Here is a 24,517-nt window from a genome sequence, read left to right on the forward strand (position 1 = left end):
TGGAGTTTTCTACCGCGTGCATGAAATAATTGAATTTTGTAATGCAGAAAGTAATAAAGTGACGAAGTTTCTTCGGGTTCTCCATTACCCAAGCGTATACTTTTTAAATATACAGAAATTCCGCAGCCTGAAGAAAACGCATTATTCAATTTCAAAATCGCTTATGGGTTAGTATGTGCGTACATTAAAACACAATATACCCGCAACCAATTTTTCCACTATATAATATGGATTACATCTGTGCAATGTAATTGCAGAAATAATTGATTACTAATGGAAATATAGAAACGATTCAGTAATGTAGCATTTTTTATTCAAATTGATAATAATTATAATTTATTATGTCGTATTAGATAAATTTTGTTTATGTACATTCTTAAAATGTAAATTCACTCAGTCTATATTTACATAACTACATATTAATTTATTGTTTTATTGTTTTGTGGTCAAATTTTTGCTTCGTCAGCCGACCTTTCTGAACCCTGTTAATTAAACATTATTCATTTTTTGTTATTAAAGATAAAATTAAGATGATTTATACATACCATATGCTCTATATATTTATATTTAGAACTCACTGCGAAATCCTTTCTTCAATATTCCGTCCACACAGCATAATAAAATCTGAAAATGGCTTGTCACAATGTATACAATTTTCACACATTAACACTATACGCACAAAAGGAATAGGCATAGACAAGGAAACCAAACGAAGACGAAAATCGTTGGTTGCTTAGAGGAGAAGGAGCATACAAAAACGAAGTTGACAACAGCTCGATTCTTTCGTACTAGTAATCGTTTTAATTTTGGCCATTACAAATGCGCTGAAAAAAATCTCAAAGGTAATGCATTATTTTACGTCTCGTATTTAATGCATTATTTCGATCAACCTCATTTAGCTCGTCGCCACTGGGTATTACTGTCAGTTTCTCTAAGTGAGTACAGTAAAATGTACAAAATTTGACAGTTGAATATACTGTACAGTATAAAATGAGTACAGTTTTTTGAGAGCACTTTGCTACTGTATAGCACTATGGTGCTGAAAATTAATACATTCATGCAGATCTGTAGTTTAGACCTCTTAATGATTCCTGAGTTTTTAATTACTTGCCAAACAGTCATCGCTGACACAGATCCAAACACATGTGAGGTCAAAGAGGTTGAGCTGTTGCTGGCATTGGTAATAATTTTGCGTTTATCGTGTGCACTTAGTATCGGTTTTCGGCCAGTTCGTTTTATTAATCCATATTCTTCGGGGTTTTCACAAAATTTCTAATTACACGTCGACTTCTTTTCAAGTTTCGTAAAATACTCGAAAAAGACTCTTCTGACTCAAAAATTGAAAAAATACGGCCCTTTTCATAATCAGATAATTGATTTCCAAGTGGCATTTCTTAAAAATTATCTACATTACACTGTCTATAAATCCAAAAATGCAAGCAAAGATGCGAGCAGACAGCAAAAATTAACGGTTCTTTCTTAGTTTTCTATAGATTGAACAAAAATTTCGATAAATTTTACTGAACGTGCTTTTGTCAATAAAGAACAGTAAAAATTTTTTTTAAAAAACCTTAAAAATGTTAAAATTGGTTCAAAGTTTAAGGTGCCGGGTGGGTTATAAATATGCTAAGCACTGTATATATACAACATATCGAATAACAAGTGAAGTACACAAACCTAAATTCAATTTAATTTCAGTTAAAGCTGCTTTCAAATCGTTAATAGGGCCGACTATGTGTTCCAAATTCCTTTCTGTCTATGTTCCTGTCTCCCTATGCTTTCACCTCACACCCTCTATAAGCACACAAGCAATTGAACATACTCATTCACATCCCATCAGCAATTTAGTAGCTAAGTTTCGCTCTAATACTGTAAAAAATTCAGTTTTTCCCGATTTACCACGCCCCTACTGGGCGTAGACACATCATTTTTGGTCAGTTCATAGAATGAGGCTAACGGTCAAATTTGAACGCTTACGCTTAGAAAATGTGAAAATTACAGGGAATTTTTCGATATGCCACGCCCCTAAAGGGCGCAAAAATTATATTTGGGTCATGGATAGAGGAGGTTACTAGTAACTTAACTATCCAAATTTGATGCTTCTAGCTATTATACTTTAGGAGATATCAACTTTTGCGGTTTGCCACGCCCCCTGTGGACGGACATATATCCGCCGATGCCTTTTGGTCTTGGGTGGTCAGCCCGTGTATATATACAAAAATTGAGGTCCCTAGCATCAATAGTGTCCAAAATATAGCAGAATTTAAAAAATCACTATATCTTCAGGTCCCTAATAGGCGTAGACATATAATTATACCCTGAACCCATTTTCAATGGGAAATCAGGGTATAATGGTTTTGTTGAAATGTATGTAACAGGGAGAAGGAGGCGTGGCAAACCCCATATATATACCCACCGTATATATATTCTTGATCAGGGCGACGAGCTGAGTTGATTTGACCCTGTCCGTCTGTCCGTATGTTTGAACGCGTCGATTTCCGAAGATATAAGAGCTAGAGACTCCAAATTATTTGTAAAATGTTCGTAATTACAGCGCGGATATCGAGTTTATCATTAAATAACTCATCCCGATCTTTTTATCGATAAAAACCTTATCGAAAACCAGTTATAAAATTATATCTTCTACACCTTTAATGCTAGAGTCTCTAATGTTATTTTAATGTATGCTTATATGCAATTTATACAATTTCGGTTTTTGTTAAAATTTACCCTCCACCCCTATATTCCTCCCCTAACACCCTAACATTTGTAAAAGGCGTATTTCAAATACTAGAGAAAATACATGCATATCCATGTTATAATCATAATCTGAAAGTTTCATGAAGATCGTATGTCCACAAAAAAAGTTATTAAAAATTAAGTTCTCATAGTTAGCGCACACTGCCGCCCATGCGTGTTTATGCTTGTGTGTGTATGTGTGTGTGTGTGTGTGTGTGTGTGTGTATGTGTGTATGTATGTATGCTTGTGGGTGCGTGTGTGTGTGTGCGTGTTGTGTAAGCTGAAAGACGCGAAAAATTATTGAAATAGCTATTACTCCAAGGGTTCAGGGGATCTAGTAGTCCAGGCTTAAAAGTGTTCAAATTAGGCTGAAAAACAAAATCAATTTTTCGATTATTCTCGATAATTCGATATTCAATATTCTCGATCGGACGAGTTATCGAAAAAATAAAATAAACTTGTACTGCCTATGGTACACACGAGTATGCATGCCAAATTTCTTATATCTTCTGAGATTGACGCACTCATACTTACGGACGGACGGACGGACAGACAGACGTACAGGGCCAAATCGACTCAGCTCGTCGTGCTGATCAAGAATATATATACTTTATGGGGTCTGCGATGATTCCTTCTGCCTGTTACATACTTTTCACAAAACCATTATACCCTGATTTCCCATTTTCAATGTGTTCATGGTATAATAATTATTCGCGCTTTCACACACACACGCAGACGCACAGGCATACGCACGCACGTCTAAACACGCATTGGCTGCAGTGCACTATAGGAAAGATTAAACCCGAAATTTTGGCATAAATGAAATTTTTTTTGTGTTAATTTAATAATTTTTTTTTAATTTCCAATAATAAACATATTAATTAAAGTAGAAAGTATTTGTAAAAATGTTTATGAATTTATGAAAGTCACCTGACCCAGAGTTACTCTGTAAGCAATAAAAAATGCAGGAAAATTTGTGCAACTTTCAAGTTTATTGTTGCGGTAAATAAAAAGAAAACTTTATATTTTAAAAATGGAAAACATTACTAATAATCATAGCTCGCAAATAACTGTTAACACTTTTTCGTTGTCTGCAAAAAAGTGTCTTTCAGTGACACAGTCAAAAAAACTCAGACAGAAACTGTTTTTGTCGCGTCTGGCTTAGCTCTCTCGCGCTCTGAGGGAGATAGTTGTTTCTGTTTTCGTTTCCTCAAGTCAAACACTGATCGTTTGCTTGAGTTAAATAAAGTAACGGTAAGTTGCGTTTGTATGGGTAATCACGCGCGATTGCTGCGTTCTTTTTGTATGTATGTATGCGTGTATTTACATGCACACGAAGGCAAAAACAGTTTCTGCTGAGTTTGTTAGTCCAAAGTGTTTTTTGCTGAGAGGCTTTGTGTTAGAGCTGGAAAATACATCGATTGTACTATCGATACATCGATGTTTTTGTATTTTTGAAATACATCGATGTTCGCTTGCTACTATCGATATTTTTCATTCACACATTAAGGATCAGCCAGAGGCTAAAAGTGCTATACAGTTTTTGAAAGAACGTTTCCCTGCACGCCTTTTCTCGTATGAGTCTCGCACCATACCGAGAATTGCAACAATGATAGATCCTCGTTTCAAAAAAGAAGGGTTTTTGTCTGTCTCAAATGCTGAACAGGCTTCAAAAGCCCTTGAAGATGAGCTGTCGCTGGAAATGTCCAAAGCAACGCGAATTTCTCAACCAACTCCAACAACACCAGAGCCGGTACGGTTTTCGTTTATGAAGAATAAGCTACAAAGCAAAGTGTCGACCTCAAAGAGTAGTGCCATAATCATCTTGAGGCAGCATTTGGAAAATTCTATTGCACCAGAGGAATGCAATCCACTGGAATATTGGAAGGTAAGATGAAATTTGTTGATAAACTACTAAAATTCAAAATTAAAAAAAAATAATTTTAAGGGCTGTCCCACCGATTCAAACGCCATGAAAAATATGGCTAGGAAATTTTTGTGTGTTCCGGCGTCATCGTGCGAGTCGGAACGGACTTTTAGTAAAGCTGGGCAAATTATATCCGATCGCCGCTGTTCTTTGAAGTCCAGTATAGTAAATAAATTATTGTTCCTTAATAAAAACATGAAACTTATGGATCTCAAATAGACTTAATTATTATGTATTATGTATCCTAAATGCTTTAAATGAAATGAAAGTACTGTTTTTGTTATTAATTAGACGATAAGTTGAATATAAATGAAGTTTATAAATAAATCAAAAATGTTTATTATTAATTTTATTAAGCTCTGTATCCTGAAAGAATATAAACAATTTCACACCAAGCAACAATTTTGAATATTCCGCGCAAACATCGAAAACATCGATGTAACATCGATGTTTTCTTCAAAAAACATCGGAAACATCGATGGCGACAAACATCGATGATTTTCCAGCTCTACTTTGTGTGAGGGAAAATCGTGTTAGTTTTACGCGACACTCATGTGAGAGCGTCACACGAATGAGTCATCGCATTGCGTCTGAGCGAAACAGATGCTAAAGAAAACAGAGAGTGACGCTCAGAGAGAGACGTGTCTGCACAATTTTTTTTGGTTATGATGCGAGAAAGAGAATAAACGAAAAAACGCTCAACTCTCATTTGCAAGCTCTGCTAATAATATATACTATAAACTGTCAATTTCAATTTTTGAGCATATTAGTTTCATTGTCTAATTTTTCTATGTTTTAATGTCGTGTATTTTAACTAAAAAATAAAAAAAAAATAAAAATTGTTCGTGTTTCGTGGAGTATAAGTTACAAAAAGAGGAAAGTAGTGATGAAGTTTAATTGTACACGTATTGTGTGAACCCTCTATTATTAGAGGGTATTAACCGTTTTTACTCCTTTTTGCTCCATTTCGAAAAAATAACAATTTTCTAGTAAAATATTAGTTTCAAAGCTGGGAATTTGTAGACGTTTGGTCAAGCAAAAATCGCCAAGTAGAGCTAAACAAAATTTGGTGTCGTTGAGAAAATGAATAACAATATGAACGAAAGTATGGAAAACATTATTTCTGCTCAAGTTGTCAAATTTATTGATTTTATTAAAAAATTTTGCCAAAAAATTCAAAAAAGGTCATTCATGGGAAGAATATTGAGAAACTTAAAAGAGCCGAGGTCCTCGCGAAATTAAATTCTCCATAAGGAAGCTAATTATGAAGAAGCTGGCACTCAAGTGCAGATGAAATTTGCTTCTGATATTGCAAGACAAGAGGAACACACTATTTGCTATCTTTTCTTAGCCTTATATAAATAGGGAAAAATTTAGAGCGTTAAGTGCTTAAATATTGAAATATACATGAATAACTATGCTTCGTATCCCATGTCCCAACTGTGAATATAGTTTTGATCCTTGGATACCAGTTGATGGATAGCTGCTAGTATTCTTGAAGAAAACGCATAAAATTTAAAAAGTTTTCATGTCCGAAAGAGCAGCAGATTAAACAACATTACGGATGTTTTTCAGAGGGTATTAGACTTATCTGATCAACTCTTGTTGTCTTTGTCTTCAAAAAAGGCAAATCTTTTCAAAATAATTAAATTTTTAAGTGAAGTGATTGGTTGCTCTGCATGAGCGTCCGTCAAACGCGCCTCAGTAAAGATAGGACGATATAAGCGAAACCGGAAATTCAAAAGGAAGACGAAGATAAACATGATCTAGACAATTTGAATATCGAATTAGGTAAACAATATTAGGATTATTGATGTTAATTTTCTAAATATGTTATGTGAGAAAAAAAATAATTTTTTTTTGGTCATTTAAAAAAAAGAATTTTACAGGGTACAGCTGAATTGTCATACACTTTTACATTTTTGTATTATATTATGACTTATTTTAATAATTTTTATCTAAAAATATGTGCTGTAAGCTTTATGTTGAATATTAGTAAAAATTATGTCTAAGGAACTCATGATTGAATTAATAAGTAACAAGGTGGCGGGAAGAAGGCGTGGTCTAATCGTAGAGAAAAAAAATTCGAAATTCTAAAGTAATGTATCTTAGGTGTATGTAAAATTTCAACCTCCTAGCTCTATTTTTAGAATTGATGCCAAAATTTTGGGCTTTTTATACCCTGAACCCATTTTCAATGGGAAATCAGGGTATAATGGTTTTGTTGAAATGTATGTAACAGGGAGAAGGAGGCGTGGCAGACCCCACAAAGTATATATATTCTTGATCAGGGTGACGAGCTGAGTTGATTTGGCCCTGTCCGTCTGTCTGTCCGTCTGTCCGTCTGTCCGTATGTATAAACGCGTCGATTTCAGAAGATATAAGAGCTAGAGACTTCAAATTTTTTTTAAATGTCCGTAATTACAGCGCGCATATCAAGTTTATCATTAAAATTCGATAACTCATCCCGATCTTTTTTTATCGATAAAAAACCTTATCGAAAACCAGTTATAAAATTATATCTTCTACACCTTTATTGCTAGTCTCCAAATTTTTAATGTATGCTTACATGCAATTTATACAATTTCGGTTTTTGTTAAAATTTACCCCCCACCCTTAAATTCACCCCCTCACCCGCACTTTTGTAAAAAGCGTATTTCAAATACTAGAGACTTGTGCTTTGGCAATTACATGCATATCCATGTTATAATCATAATCTGAAAGTTTTATGAAGATCGTACGTCCATAAAAAAAGTTATTAAACAATTAAATTCTCATAGTAAGCGCACACTGCAGCCCATGCGTGTTTATGCGTGGGTGCTTGTGTGTGTATGTGTTTGTGTATGTGTGTGTGTATGTGTATGTGTGTGTGTATGCGTTTGTGTATGTATGCGTGTGTGTGTGTGTATGTGTGTCTGTATGCGTGTGTGTGCGTACGTGCCTGTGTGTGTGTGTGTGCGTGTTTCTTGTGTAAGCTGAAAGACGCGAAAAATTATTGAAATATCTATTGCTCCAAGGGTTCAGGGGATCTCGTAGTCGAGCAGTCTCGACTAGAGCTTTCTTACTTGTTTCCTATAGTGCAGTGGTGGTTTACTATGGGAACTTAATTCTTTAATAACTTTTCTTGTCGATGAACGATTTTCATAGATTATGATTATAACATGAATATGCATGCATTTGCTAAAGCACAAGTCTCTAGTATTTGATATACGCCTTTTACAAACTTAGTAGTGAGGGGGTGGATATAGGGGCGGGGGTAAATTTCAACAAAAACCGAAATTGTATAAAAGTATATAACATATACAGTGACGAACTAAATTATTGGCACAGCAAGCTTTTTAAATTTTAAAGCAATTTTGTAATTGTTTTTTAACGTTTTTTTAGTGAAACAACAAATTTACTAAATAGAATTGGGTATTTATTAAATTATACAGTAAAAATATTGCGAAAAACTTCAACGCACTTTTTAAAAAAATTCAATAACCAAAAATAAACCTCGATTTTGCTGAACAAAATTATTGGCACACTAAAAAAAAATAATAAAAAACATAAAAAATGTTATGAAAAAATTTGATAATAACTATAATTAACATTGGGTATGTATCCTTTAAGCTTTAATAATGGCTAATAATAGGTTTGGCATCGAAAAAAAATATTTTTGAGTGACGTCTTCACTATTTTTTTTGCCATTCCTCAATAAGAGCTTGTTTGTCGGCTTGTTTTGTTATTACCCGATTTGAGATGCGCCTATCCAATTCTTTCCACAAGCGTTCAATTCTATTTAGGTCTGGAGATAGTGGTGAGTGCGGTAACACATGGGCGGTAGCCATATTTTGACGATATGGGCAGAATGCTTGGGGTCATTGTCATGTTGAAATGTGAACGAGCTAACTACCACATGTAGCTTTTCAGAATTTTTTTAAAGGTTATCACTCAAAATATTTAGATGCAAGTGTTTGTCCATTATACCGTCTACAAATACCAATTCGGGCACACCTGCAGCAGATATGCAACCCCAGACCATCGCGCCACAACCACCATGCTTAAGGCTTGCCGTAATTTTGATTTTGTAAAACGAAGTATTCGGCATTCTCTAAGCAGTTTAATGCCCATCCGATCGAAATATATTGAATTTCCACTCATCACAGAAGAAGACTTGACTTCAATAATCAGAGGGCATGCTAAAATTTTCCTTTGCGTACTCCAAACGCTTTTTTTTATAAGCACCTTTGATGCACGGTTTTCGTCTAGCCATACGCACTTTGTCTTTGGCCATGTGCAGTACTCTTCGTATCGTAATCGGGTGCATATCGTTCCCCATTTCTTTTGTAACTTCAGCAGAAATCTGTGTAGATGTTATTTTGGGATTCACATGCACCTTTCGAACGATTTTCCTGCATTCATGGCTGTTCAACAACTTAAGGCGACCTGTATGTTTATGAGCTTTGCAGATTGCGGGCTTCCTTGGAGCGCTGCACGTAGCTTCGAATAGAAAATCGGTTTCTTTCTATTATCTCTCTGGTTTATGAATAAAATTTTCCTTGATCATCCAAATGCAGGATCATTATACCCTGAACCCATTTTCAATGGGAAATCAGGGTATAATGGTTTTGTTGAAATGTATGTAACAGGCAGAAGGAGGCGTGGCAGACTCCACAAAGTATATATATTCTTGATCAGGGCGACGAGCTGAGTTGATTTGGCCCTGTCCGTCTGTCTGTCCGTCTGTCCGTATGTATGAACGCGTCGATTTGAGAAGATATAAGAGCTAGAGACTTCAATTTTTTTTTAAATGTCCGTAGTTACAGCGCGCATATCAAGTTTATCATTAAAAATCGATAACTCATCCCGATATTTTTTATCGATAAAAAACCTTATCGAAAACCAGTTATAAAATTATATCTTCTACCCATTTATTGCTAGTCTCCAAATTTTTAATGTATGCTTATATGCAATTTATACAATTTCGGTTTTTGTTAAAATTTACCCCCACCCTTAAATTCACACCCTCACCCTCACTTTTGTAAAAAGCGTATTTCAAATACTAGAGACTTGTGCTTTGGCAATTACATACATATTCATGTTATAATCATAATCTGAAAGTTTCATGAAGATCGTACGTCCATAAAAAAAGTTATTAAACAATTAAGTTCTCATAGTAAGCGCACACTGCAGCCCATGCGTGTTTATGCGTGGGTGCTTGTGTGTGTATGTGTTTGTGTATGTGTGTGTATGTGTTTGTGTATGTGTATGTATGTGTTTGTGTATGTGTGTGTGTATGTCAGTGTGTGTATGCGTTTGTGTCTGTATGCGTGTATGTGTATGTATGCCTGTGTGTGCGTACGTGCGTGTGTGTGTGTGCGTGTTTCTTGTGTAAGCTGAAAGACGCGAAATTATTGAAATATCTATTGCTCCAAGGGTTCAGGGGATCTCGTAGTCGAATAGTCTCGACTAGAGCTTTCTTACTTGTTTTCCTCTGAGCTATCGATGTCTCTTTTAGCTTAGGTGCCATTATTAAGAAAAGTAAAAAAAATGATAAATTCTTAGAAAATTATTTAAATTCAAATTTGCGAAGCTTTAAATAAAGAAACATAACATATAGTGATATGCAAAATGGTTTTGCACAATCGGTCAAATTGTTAAAAAAACAAGTAAGAAAGCTCTAGTCGAGACTGCTCGACTACGAGATCCCCTGAACCCTTGGAGCAATAGATATTTCAATAATTTTTCGCGTCTTTCAGCTTACACAAGAAACGCGCACACACACACACACACAGGCATACATACACACACACGCATACAGGCACAAACGCATACACACACTCACATGCACACACACATACACAAACACATACATACACATACATTTGTGGACGTACGATCTTCATGAAACTTTCAGATTATGATTATAACATGGATATGCATGTAATTGCCAAAGCACAAGTCTCTAGTATTTGAAATACGCTTTTTACAAAAGTGAGGGTGAGGGGGTGAATTTAAGGGTGGGGGGTAAATTTTAACAAAAACCGAAATTGTATAAATTGCATATAAGCATACATTAAAAATTTGGAGACTCTAGCAATAAAGGTGTAGAAGATATAATTTAATAACTGGTTTTCGATAAGGTTTTTTATCGATAAAAAAGATCGGGATGAGTTATCGATTTTTAATGATAAACTTGATATGCGCGCTGTAACTACGGACATTTAAAAAAAAATTTGAAGTCTCTAGCTCTTATATCTTCTGAAATCGACGCGTTCATACATACGGACAGACGGACAGACGGACAGACAGACGGACAGGGCCAAATCAACTCAACTCGTCGCCCTGATCAAGAATATATATACTTTGTGGGGTCTGCCACGCCTCCTTCTCCCTGTTACATACATTTCAACAAAACCATTATACCCTGATTTCCCATTGAAAATGGGTTAAGGGTATAAAAAAACCCAAAAAATACTAAGTGTGCCAATAATTTTGTTCAGCCAAATTTAAGTTTTTTTTTGGTTATTTAATTTTATTTAAATGTACGATGAAGTTTTTCGGAATATTTTTTTTTTGTGTAACTTAAAATATCCCCTATTCTATATGGTTAATTTTTGTTTCATTAAAAAAACGTTTCAAAATATTTGAAAAATGGCTATAAAGTTTTAAAGCCTTGCTGTGCCAATAATTTAGTTCGTCACTGTAAGTATACAGTTAAAATTAGGAGACTCTAGCTTTAAATATGTAGGAGATATAATTTTATAACTGATTTTCGATACGGTTTTTTATCGATAAAAAATTAACGGGATGAGTTATCGATTTTTGGGGACTCGACTTGGGAACAAAAACTCTTTATTTTTGCACATAAAGTAAAAGATTTGAGTTTTTTTCCACTGTGTAAAGTGTTTCTTGACAGACTGTATATACTTTGTGGGGTCTGCCACGCCTACTTCTGCCTGTTACATACATTTCAATAAAACCATTATACCCTGATATCCCATTTTCAATGGGTTCAGGGTATACAAATTGAATATGTATTTTGAAAATTATTACTCATCTGATGAACATATGCTATACAGCTGGTAACGTACCAAAAAAGCAACATTTTGATGCTTACTAGGGTTGTCGAATATTTTCGTATATCGTATCGCTGATATTTTAAATTTTGAAAAATATCAATATGATATTTTATATGCAACTTTAGAAAATCGATATATATATATACAAGAAATTTATAGTCTATTCCAAAAAACAAGAATAATAAGAACAAGTAAGAACGTTGCAGTCGGGCGATACCGATTGCAGAAGACTCATTCACAGCCCAAACGCTGTCAACCAGAGTATATAGTGCAATTTTCAAGTCTAGTGCGCAACAAAAAACAGGGCATGATCCCATTTAAAATGGGAAAATCATCGATAGCTATTGCTATGATCATTGCATAATTGCATTCAAATTACATGCATATGTATATAATTTATACAATTTTGACTTTTAATAATATACATGTATTTATATCCATATATTGGATACCGGCTTCAAGCTAGCAGCAGATCAGCGCGATTTTACTATACATGTGCACACACTCATCGTCTATTCTATGCGTACAGACAGAAGCGCGCCTTTTCTCACATTCTTAGAATTTCGATTGATTTCTGGACTTTCTAGCCGTTACTGTAGTTTTGTCTGATGACGCTCTCTTATTAAGCTATTCTATTTTAGCAGCTGAGTGCTCGAGCAAAGCAATGGCGCGGGTGCTAAGGGCGACGCAAGTAACGTTAGAGTAGGGAGGTTCGAACCTCTACTATGTTTTTTTTTTTTTTTTTTCATACATTTTTCGTTTTTTATAAAATAGATATTTTATTGGGAAGGTGCGAGCTTGACTGAATGGCACTTAATACTTTTCATTTTCTTAGTCGAATAATTTTATAAGTTTAAATTTGTTTCTTCTTAAATAGCCCTCAAATACATATATGCAAATACATACATATGTATATATGTAAGTCTGCACGCATAGCATCAAGCATTCCAGCCTTATACACGCGCTCATTTGTATGTGTGTATGTATGCACACATAAATGCGTACTCTAGCATATTCTAAGAATCCCGTTGCGATTGATTTGTCTTTGCATTGTTTTTGAATTTCCAGCCGCTACACTGGCTTTTCTTTGCTATGCGGCGTCATAACAATAATGTGATTTCGTTTTAACTACCCTTGATCGAAACGACGCGGTGGTGCTGTAGGCTGAAGCGCCGAGATCTTTATTTTAGCTATTTTGACAAACATGCTGTTTGGGTTGGGTGCGAGTTCAAATCCCGCGGAAAACACTTTTTTGTAAATTGCAAATTTTTTGTTATTTTAGCTTCTTTTAAATTTTTTTAAATTCATAAAAATGTTTCCTTTTGTATTATGAATATCTATTAAGCTTATTTATATGTACAAATGCATAAATAGATGGCTGACGCATATAAATGTCGCGATACGGGCACTGTAAATGCCGATTGCCACGCCCCTAGTGGCCGTCGACTCCTCAATTTTAGCCAGTTCTTAGAACGAGTAACCGGTTACCTAAATGCAAAATTTGAATTCTTACGCTCAAAAAATGTGAAAATTACAGGGTATTTTTCGATATGCCACGCCCCTAAAGAGGCTTAAAAATTATTTTTGGGGCATCGATAGAGGAGGCTACCAGTAACTTAACTATCCAAATTTGAAGCTTCTAGCTCTTAAATTGTAGGAGATATAAACTTTTGCGGTTTGCCACGCCCCCTATGGGCGGACATATATCTACCATAGCTCGTTGGACTTGGGTGATCAACCCGCGTATATATACCAAATTTCAGATCTCTAGCATCAATAGTGCCTAAAATATAGCAGAATTCGAAAAATCACTATATCTTCAGGTCCGATTTGCCACGCCCCTAAGGGACGTAGATATATAATTTTTTCACCCATCTTCATAGAATTAAAACATTAGCTTACGTGCAAAATTTCAGCATTCTAGGTTTATAACTTTAGGAGATACAGTTTTGTCCGATTTGCCACGCCCCTAATGGGCGGAGATATATCCGCCATAGCTTGTGATCTTGGGTGGTTGGCGCGGACCTACATACCAAATTTCAGCTTTCTAGCTCTTCAACAAACATGATTTCTGGTATATCGGAAAATGCATTTTCCGATTTGCCACGCCCCTAGTGGGCGGATCGGGAAAATTTTAACACTTTATAAATCGGAGATATACACGAGTATGTGTTCCAAATTTCAAGTCTCTAGCTTCAATAGCGCCGAAATAGATTGCGTTCATACGGACAGACGGACAGACGGACAGACGGACGGACAGCAAGACGGACATTGCACAAAACCAATATACTCATTTCACTTTCGTGAATGAGTCTAATAAGTATTTTGTATTAAAATGATAAAGACCGCTTAACTGAAGTATTCGGTACGACTTCACTAGGCGCTGACAACACATTTTATTGCCGAAGCAAGTCGCTCCGAAGGCACTGAGCAGACCCCACAAAGTATATATATTCTTGATCAGCACGACGAGCTCAGTCGATTTGGCCCTGTCCGTCTGTCTGTCCGTCCGTCCGACCGTTCGTATTATGAACGCGTCGATGTCAGAAGATAGAAGAGCTAGAGAATTGAAATTTATTTTCCTAGGTCCGTGCATATCACGCGCATATCAAGTTTTTCTTTATATATCTGTTAAAATTATGTATGTAAGCACCGCTGGATGTCTATTTCTTTGTCTAACATTATTCTCATGTTAAGTTCTGTTAATTGTAACGGAGATTCTTTCGTGTATGCTTTAAGTTCATTTTCGGCTGCCTGCGCTGCAGCATATATTCATTTGTATTTTTAGTCTCTAATAAACCTCTGAATCGAATAGGTTATGGGCCCAGGCAGCGGAAAATGAAAGCTGTGCTGGTGATTGAAAAAATTACATACGAGACTCGATTTATTAGTTAAAGCGTGTGCCAAACTAATGTGTGCAAAATGAGTTCAATGTTTGCAATTGAGAAACTAGATAGTGAAAACTATAGTTCGTGGTCAGTGCAGATGAAAAGTCTGTTAATTCATTCTGACTTGTGGTCGGTGACATGTGGACGGTTATTGAAAAATGAGAACGATACCGTGGAACAGAAAGCGTCGTTTGATAGCAAAGATGAGAAGGCTCTAGCTAGCATTTTGTTATCTGTAAAAGCGTCGGAGATAAACTATATAAAGCACTGTGGAACCGCGAGAGAAGCGTGGACAAAGTTATCCGAGGTTTATATGCCGTCGGGACCCGCGCGTAAAGTACAGTTGTTCAAGCAACTGTTGTATATGAAAATGTCAGCTACAGACAGTGTTCGTGAGCATTTGGCTAATTTTTCTAATGTCGTAGAAAAATTAAGAGAAATACAAGTGCAGGTGGCTGATGAAATGCTTGTAATAATATTACTAGCAAGTTTACATGAAGGGTTGGACAATTTCGTAGTCGCTATCGAGACACGAGACGCATTGCCTTCATTTAACGCTCTAAAAATCAAATTGATGGAAGAAGGAGAGAGGCGCAACGTAGGCGACGAGGGTGAAAAAAGCGAGAATACAATTTTTTCGTCGCGTCCAACAAACGGTAAACGAAACAAGACAAAAAAAGACACGAAAGACATGAAGTGTTGGCTTTGCGGGCAAAACGGGCATTTCGCGGCGAAGTGCAGATTAAAAGACGAGAGAGCGAAAAAGCGATCGAAAAGAGCGGTAAAAAGGCTTTTTCGGTGTTCTCTTTTTCTGGAAAAATCCAGTTGACAAAAACTGTCTGGTGCGTGGACAGTGGTGCTACAGCTCATTTGTGCGCGGACAAATCAATGTTTATACATATGCGTGAGCACAAAGAGAAAATAAAACTAGCAGACAATAATTACATAGAAACCGAGTGTTGCGGGACAGTGTTGCTTAAGTGGAGAAATAATACGATCGAATTGCGCGACGTTTTATATGCGAGAGACTTACAATGCAATTTTATATCTGTGTCAAAGGCAACTGAAAAAGGGTTAAAAGTAATTTTTGTGAAAAACAAAGTGTTTGTTAAAGACAATAACAATGAAAACTGGCTAGTTGCAGAAAAACATAATGATTTGTTTTTGTTTGAAAGTAGCATGAACACAGTAGTTGCAGCTAATGTAAATGCAAATGTGAATCAATTGGTGAAATGGCATGATCGGTTTGGGCATCTGAATTTTGATAGCCTAAATAAAATGATCAAACAGGGCATGGTTCATGGACTTCCGGCTAGTGTGTGTAATACAAATGACTTTGTGTGCGAAACGTGTGCAAAAAGTAAGATTTGCGTGAAAAGGTTTCCCAAAGTGTCAGAAAATCGCTCAAAAGAATTACTAGCTTTAGTTCATACAGACATATGTGGACCCATGCGTACGGCATCGCAAGGTGGAGCGCGCTATTTTGCAACGTTTATTGACGATAAATCGCGCTATATGTCGGTGTACATGTTAAAGAATAAAAGTGATGTATTTGAGAAATTCAAAGACTTTAAGAAGTTGGCTGAAAATCAGACTGGCAAACGCATAAAGGCTATAAGAAGCGACAACGGGCGTGAGTACCTGAGCGGTACATTTGAAAAGTTCTTATCGAGCCATGGTATAAAAAGACAACTAACTGTTCCCCACACTCCACAACAAAATGGTGTGGCGGAGCGCGCCAACAGAACACTGGTGGAAATGGCGCGAAGTATGATGGTGCATGCTGGAGTTAGTGAATCTTTTTGGGGCGAGGCGATAATGACGGCTGCGTATCTTCGCAATAGGGCTGAAACTGCAGCTTTGATTGGCAAAACTCCATATGAGGATTGGTATGGGAAAAAACCGAGCGTATCCCATTTAAAAGTATTTGGTATGGAGGCTATTGTATTAAATAAAAAGCATAAAAACAAGCATATGCTGGTAGGTTATTCTGAGACTGCCAAAGCTTATCGTCTGTACAACCCTGTCAAAAGAAGCGTTGTGTTATCCCGAGACGTTGTGTTTTTAGAGCACAAGTTCAGGACGGGATTGGAGCACGATCAAGGATCATCACGTAAGTCAGATGTGCTAATCCTTGAGCCAGATGAAAAAGTTGATTGCGAGCAAGATGAAGAAAGTCACGATCCTGATGAGCAGCAGCAAAGTCCAACAGTTGATAGGCAGTGTCAAAGTGGTGACGAAGAAGATGCTGAGGATGAGCAGGTGACAGGTAAAAGAGGTCCAGGGAGACCACGAATTGTTCGCACTGGGCGTACAGGTCGTCCACGAAAAGAGTACAATGTTCTGAATGTACTGGATGCTCGAAATGTTGTTGTTCCCACATGTGTTAGGGATGCATTTCAATCAGAGCAATCTGAAAACTGGAGATCGGCGATGCAGAAGGAGTATGATAGCCTGAAGAACAATGAGACATGGAGTCTGGTCGATCTTCCAGCAGGCGAAAAGGCTATTGGTTGTAAATGGGTTTTTACCACCAAGCGTGATGAGTATGGCAACGTTCAGCGATTTAAAGCTAGATTGGTCGCAAAAGGGTGCGGACAGCAATACGGAGTTAACTACATGGAAACGTTCTCTCCAGTGGCACGTTACTCCTCAATCAGATTGGTGATTGCGTTGGCTGTCGAGCACGAGATGCATCTGCATCAGATGGATGTTTCTGCAGCATACCTGAATAGCGAGCTACACGATGACGTGTATATGCGACAACCAGAGGGCTTTGTCGACGCTACTCATCCCAAGCGCGTACTGAAGCTGAAGAAGTCGTTGTACGGCTTGAAACAGAGCGGTCGGGAGTGGAACCAAAAGCTGGAGAGCACTCTATTGGAGATTGGTTTCGTCCCATGTGCAAGTGAACCGTGCATTTATACAAGCAAGATCAAAGGGTATTTAAATATTATTGTTGTATATGTTGACGATTTTATACTTGCATGTACCAGAGAAGAAGATGTGGCCCACATTAAGCAGCTCATATCAAGCAAATTCGACGTGGTCGATGGTGGTGAGCTACACTACTTTCTGGGGATGGAGATTGAGCGAGATGGCAAGACTGGTAGTCTCTCCATAGGCCATAGGCAGTACATTGAAGATCTGCTGAAGGATTACGGCATGCAAGACTGCAAGCCAAGCGCGACTCCGTTGGAAATTGGGTTCCAGACGAAGTGCGATGATGTTGACTGCGGCCAGGTGGATAAAACACGCTATCAATCGCTCATTGGTTCGTTATTGTATTTGGCGTTGACTACACGTCCAGATATAATACACTCTGTGGCTAAGCTGGCGCAGAGAAATGCAGATCCGCACAAGGAGCATGAGGTTGCTGCCAAGCGGGTGTTGAGATATCTAAAAGGTACCTCAGAGTTGAGACTACACTATAACAAAACGGGTGTGCCTATACACTGTTTTTGTTGATGCGGACTGGGCTGGCGACAGTAACGATCGGAAGTCGTTTACGGGTTGGTCATTCTACCTTGCTGGAGCAGCAGTCTCTTGGGAGTCCAAGAAGCAGAATTTGGTCGCCCTCAGTAGCACAGAGGCCGAGTACGTGGCACTTTCTACAGCAGCCAAGGAGGCGGTATACGTTAGAAAACTGGTCAACGAAATGGGGCTCGGGCCGATGACAAAGGTTCTGATTTACAGTGATAATCAGAGCGCACAATGCCTTGCTAAAGATGCAAAATATCATTCACGTAGCAAGCATATTGAAATAAAATACCATTTTGTAAGGGAAATGTACAAAAATAAAGTTATTGATATAAAGTACATTCCCACAGATGAAATGAAAGCAGATGTATTGACGAAGAATTTATGTAAAGTCAAACATGAGAAATTTACTGAAATGTTAGGTTTAAAATGAAACATTTTTGTAAAATAGACATCGCGTTGAGAAGGAGTGTTAAAATTATGTATGTAAGCACCGCTGGATGTCTATTTCTTTGTCTAACATTATTCTCATGTTAAGTTCTGTTAATTGTAACGGAGATTCTTTCGTGTATGCTTTAAGTTCATTTTCGGCTGCCTGCGCTGCAGCATATATTCATTTGTATTTTTAGTCTCTAATAAACCTCTGAATCGAATAATATCGATAACTACTCCAGATATTTTAATATCGATCAAAAACCTTATCAAAAGCTAGCTATTTAATTATATCTCCTACACTTTTAGAGCTAGAGCTTCAAAGTTTTCAATGTAGACATATATTTATTTTGTGCAATTTCGGTTTTTGTTCAAATTTACCCCCCATCCCTATATTCACCCCCTAACCATCACATTTGAAAAAGGCGTATTTGAAATAATAGAGACCTGTGCTTGGCAATTACATGCATAATTATATTTTATTCATAATCTAAAAGTTTCATGTAGAAAGTACATACAAAAGAAAAGTTATTAAACAATTAATTCTCATAGTAAGCGTCTTTATGCGTACGTGCGAATGCCTGTGTGTGTGCTTGTGTGTGTGCATGTGCGAATAATTATTAAAAATTCAGTTGCTCGGAGGGTTCAGGGGATCTTGTAGTCGAGCAGTCTCGACTAGAGCTTAAATGCGTAATACAGGCTAAGGACGACGTTGCAGAATTCTAATGTCAATTAAATTATTTTTTTTAAGTATGATAGTAAATCAGATTAGGAAGGGCTCAAATTAATAGTGGTAAACATTTTCTTATCTCTTAAGTCTACTGTTTGAATAAATTACTTATATTGTTGTTGTTGTTGGCAATAGAGCACAACATTTTTTATCATTAAGAAAATAAAATTCTCTTTAAGAAAAAAAAAATGGTATGTGTTATGTAGTGTTGAACTTTGCACACTGAAAAAAAAACATGCTGTTCGAATTATTCCTACGTCGAAATCGCACACTACCGATCGTATGATGCCACCACTATCCACACAACACATAGACTAGATTCGCTCAAAAGAAAGTGAGAGAGAGAAAAGAAAGTACATCTTCCTAAATTACATTCAACATTATAATTTCTGAAAGCACACATTCTACTTTTAAAACGTATAATAGCTACTCACCTCCATCATCCATTGAGCTACAATTTTGCGCATAGCCGGGGTAATGTCTTTTTGAACAGTTTTAAAATATGTTTCAAGGATATATTGATCTTTTTCTTCAGTTTTTAAAGCATTTTTTAAGCAACGGTCAGTTTTAAAAATGGGATCAGAAACCACCATTTGGGTATTTTCATCAACAAAATGGTGATCGTTTGCAGTATCTGTTTTTTTAATTACTGCTGTACACACCCACTTGGTGTTGTTATATGAGCGATGTGGAGGAACTTTACACAGTACTTGACAAGTGGTTGACCTTCTCTGCTTTGTTGATTTGGTTGCATTTGCAGGAATTGCAACTGAAGATAAAACATACATAAGATTACTCATACTGCAAGCGATAGGTACACTGGAATTCGCTGCAATGTGCTTGCTGACTCTAGCACTCGAAGCTGTATTGCCTTTTTTGATAGTCGAAAAGCATGCGGATGAACAAGATAAAGACTCACTAAAAGAGTTACATTTGATGTTATGTTTTGTAATATTTTGTGCTGTTTGGTTATTATAGCCAAAAACCGATATTTCCGAATGAGTCACTATGCTCTCAGTACACAGTAAATCCATGCTTTATCCACATAGATCCACTCATTTGATAAGTAAATCAGTTTGCTTATATAGTTTTTAAATAGAGCTTAACACGTTAAAATTTCCATTTCTGTAAGCAAAAGAAATATGAAATGGTTATTTTTTATAACATACGATAAAAATCAAGATTGTCTACTAATTAAATATACACTCGCCAGTAAAATTCTGCGTACACTCGGAAAAACGTGTTTTTGTGTTCAGTTGCTTGTAGCATTTGCTGCAAGGGGCTTATGAGACTGAATCTTATTATACCCTGAACCCATTGAAAATGGGAAATCTGGGTATAATGCTTTTGTTAAATGTATGTAATAGGCAGAAGAAGGCGTGGCAGACCCCATTAAGTATATATATTCTTGATCAGGGCGACGAGCTGAGTTGATTTAGCTCTGTCCCTTTGTCTGGCTATCCATATGCTTGAACGCGTCGATCTCAGAAGATATCAGACTTGAAATTTGTTTTCCTAGGTCCGTGTATCGATAACATTCCCCGTTATTTTATTATCGATTAAAAACATCTAAAACCAGTAATAAATTTATATCTCCTACATCTTTAAAGCTAGAGTCACCAAATTTTTAATGCAGATTTATATGTACTTTATGGAATTTCGATTATTGCCAAAATTGTGTTTGAAATACAATTCATTAAATTATATATTTATCCATGTATTTGGTTTATTATACCCTGAAATATATGTAACAGGCAGAAGGAGGCGTGGCAGACCCCACAAAGTATATATATTCTTGATCAGAGCGACGAGCTGAGTCGATTTGGCCCTGTCCGTCCGTCTGTCCGTATGTGTGAACGCGTCGATTTCAGAAGATATAAGAGCTAAAGACTTCAAATTTATCGAGTTTATCTACAAAATCGATAGCGCATCCCGTTATTTTGTTATCGATAAAAAAAACTTTTCGAAAATCAGTTATAAAATTATATCTCCTACATCTTTAAAGCTAGAGTCTCAAAAAAAAATAAAATTTGTTTATATGTTTTAGGTTGCTCGAACTCTTGGCATCGGTTACACTGCACCATGTCATTCACTTTTCTTGGTGGCTCAACAGTAAGAATGGCATTCTTTAAATGATTTATATTGTAGATTTCATGATTGTTTTTGTTTAGCTCTAAGTCTATGAAGAATATGGGTAGCGGCTCCTTGAAAATACGACTCTTTATATTTTGAATCCCTCTAACTATATGAGCATTACATTTGAATAGCGTGTTTTATTAACTTAGTTTGTGTGGAGTGATGAATAATTCGGACTTCATAGTTTTTTCGATTTTTGAGGTTGGTTACACTATTCCACATGTCTTGTAATATGCAAATTAAAATTTCCCGCTAATTTTCTGAATTGTGTATATGTCATCAAGTTTTTGGATTTATTGTTGTGTATTGTAACTCTTAAATATCGGTATATTGCAGATATACAACAAAGTACTATTAGGAGTTATATTTTGCACTCTCAATTTTGTTGCATTTATGCAACATACCGTTTATTGTGATTATGTTTTATATGTTACTATATACATCTTTTGTTGTTTTGTGTAATTGTGTGTTGCTATAAGTCCTCGGAATTTGTTTTGGATTGTCTTATGTGCTTTATGTTCTTTGAGGCCAGCCTACAGATATATTTTTATCGACAGTATTTCTTACTTAGGAATAATGTCCGCAAAGGGATGACACCTTCGGAATTCGCAAGATTTTTATTAGCTTGGAGAGCGACGACGAACTAGATTTTTCTGCCAATGAGGAAAGTGATTTCGAACCAGACAGAGGTTTCCATGATACGGAGGAGGAAGACATTGATGACCAAGATGAACGTGCTGACGTTGATGTAACCATTGCTTCAAATAGAAATAGCGGTTGGGCGTTACTGATTGTGAAATACTCATTCACATCCCATCAACAATTTAGTAGTTAAGTTTCGCTCTAATACTGTAGAAAATACAGATTTTTTTCCGATTTGCCACGCCCCTACTGGGCGCAGACACCTCATTTTTTATCAGTTCTTAGAACGTGATAACGGTACCCTAACTGCAAAGTTTGAATGCTTACCCTCAAAAAATGTGAAAATTACAGGGTATTTTTCGATATGCCACGCCCCTAAAGAGGCGTACAAATTATTTTTGGGTCATCGATAGAGGAAGTTACTGGTAACTTAACTCTCTAAATTTGAAGTTTTTAGCTATTATACTTTAGGAGATATCAACTTTTGCGGTTTGCCACGCCCCCTGTGGGCGAACATATATTCGACAAAGCTTTTTGGTCTTGGGTGATCAGCCCGAGTATATATCAATAGTGTCCAAAATAGAGCAGAATTTAAAAAAACACTATATTTTCAGGTCCGATTTGCCACGCCCTTAATGGGCGGAGACATACAATTCTTTGCAGAACACCTTTTTGAGCATATTTCAAATGAAATGAAACAATTTGTTGGAATTGTATTGTAGAATTCTAGAATATGTCGCTGATTCTTTGACATATCAGTAACATTATGGGTACATAATAAAGTTGTATCATTGGAATCCAACTATGCTGGAATACTTCCCAAGGACAAAGCATGTCGATTCAACAAAGCCAAAAAGGAATACGTAAAGATTGACCGACCCTTTGCCGTGGCACAATACAATAGCTATATGGGAGTATATGTGCTGATAAAAATTGATACCAAATCATTAAGGGGATAAAGAAGTTCAATGCTCGAAAACGAATTACAGCAAACACAAAACAATGAGGTCCTACTCTACGCGTGCCAAATCGAATGGTACGGCAGAATAAATTCGGTCATTGACTTTTCTGGGGTGAAAAACGAATAAGGTGCAAGTACCCAAAGTGTACAGGACTCTCACAAATGTGCGGGAAATGTGGCCTTTTGTTTCAACAAGAGAAACAATTTTTTAAAATTTACCTTTAATTAAAAATATTACAAAATTTGATAATGTTTAAGTATATCTAAATTAAAAATTAAGTTTTTCTAAATACCCAGAGAACTACCAGTATTTTTTTGTTGCCCTTAAGCATATCTACAACAAATCCTTTTTCATTTATAAAATCGTACTGAACCAAAATTTAGATGTCGAAGGTGCGTCAATAGCCATGATCTTTCGCACTAAAGCTGAAGAACATTAATTTTTCTCTTCGCTAAGCGCGGATTAGTAAGCACTTTTACCATGCTAAGTTGTCATTGTCATCTGAAGACACGATATTTAGCTGCTTAACAGCAGCAAGCTTGTCGCCGCTTATCCATAAGTTCTATTTTTAGAACGCGCGCCCGGCACTTTGCTGTAAGTTGATGTTTTACTAGTTTGCTGTTTTGTTTTGGTTTGTATATACATATACAGTGGAGTCCGGTTATAGCGACATTAAAGGGACCGACGACTTCACGTCGCTATACCCGGAGGACGCTTTAACCAGAAGGAACAAAAAAAAATTTTTTTTTCATTTTTTTTACGGTTGTTTGTAAAGGGGTTTAACATCCAAAATTTAATTTTGCAATAAAAACAATTATTTAGATACATACTATATATACAGTTTGGCAAGAAAGTGTTTACACACAGGGAAAAAATTTGAATTTGTTACTTTGAAGCGAAATAAAAGCAGTAAGAATATGCATATTCAATTTTTTTTAAATGAAAGTAGGTATATTAGACTATAAACTATATTAGTAAGTAACAAAATTACAATATGTTTCCATTAACAAAAGAATATAACAAAAAACAAAAGAAGTAACAAAGATCAGCTGACAAGAAAGTTTTTACACAACTAAAACAATTAATTCATTATAGTGTTTTAACTACTTTTTAGTTAAAACTAATACTTTTTTTGGCCACCGTTGGCATCTATGACTGCTCCCAACCGTCTATTCATCGATTGGACCAAGTTTCTGGCATATTCCACTGGGATATTTCGCCATTTCTCCAAAAAAATGGTTTTCAGCTCAGTTTTATACTTTGGATACCTCTTGGCGGTCCTCTTCTTCAGATAAGCCCAAAAATTCTCAATGAGGCTTAAGTCTGGGCCTTTAGCTTGCGTATCCAAGACATTTTTTCAGTTATGAAGTAGCCAGCACCTCACAATATGCGCCTTATGTTTGGGATCATTGTCTTGATAAAACCTTATAGTTGATTTGCCATTGACAAAGAATCCAAATTTGTTGGCATTGGTTACTAAATGTGTGCGCAAAATGTCAAAATACTGTCCAACTGC

At 36.3% G+C, this 24,517-nt stretch overlaps 1 protein-coding gene and 1 long non-coding RNA gene across 9 annotated transcripts in view; one reads left to right on the plus strand and one right to left on the minus strand.

Moving 5' to 3' along the window:
- The window catches only part of CycD (cyclin D), a 50,134-nt gene that overhangs the window by 14,664 nt on the left and 10,953 nt on the right, over positions 1-24,517 (minus strand). For 5 of the 8 annotated variants that reach the window (XM_089474959.1, XM_089474962.1, XM_089474960.1 and 2 more), the window contains exons 2-3: positions 19,696-20,386; positions 19,537-19,575 (exon numbers count right to left, since the gene is read on the minus strand). In XM_089474959.1, the coding sequence (XP_089331085.1) occupies positions 19,537-19,575; positions 19,696-20,295 (639 nt within the window). In that variant the 5' untranslated portion in view covers positions 20,296-20,386. The remainder of the gene's footprint in view (positions 1-19,536; positions 19,576-19,695; positions 20,387-24,517) is intronic. The other 3 variants (XM_089474966.1, XM_089474963.1, XM_089474964.1) reach the window with 2 other exon arrangements.
- LOC149268248 (uncharacterized) lies at positions 21,062-23,941 on the plus strand. The gene is made up of 2 exons (XR_016271177.1): positions 21,062-21,373; positions 21,969-23,941. It is a non-coding gene; the product is annotated as an uncharacterized LOC149268248 (long non-coding RNA).

Source organism: Drosophila arizonae, chromosome X (assembly GCF_054131065.1).
Source record: "Drosophila arizonae isolate 15081-1271.41 chromosome X, UAZ_ARI_1.0, whole genome shotgun sequence".
In the NCBI taxonomy this organism is placed as follows: Eukaryota; Metazoa; Arthropoda; class Insecta; order Diptera; family Drosophilidae; genus Drosophila; species Drosophila arizonae.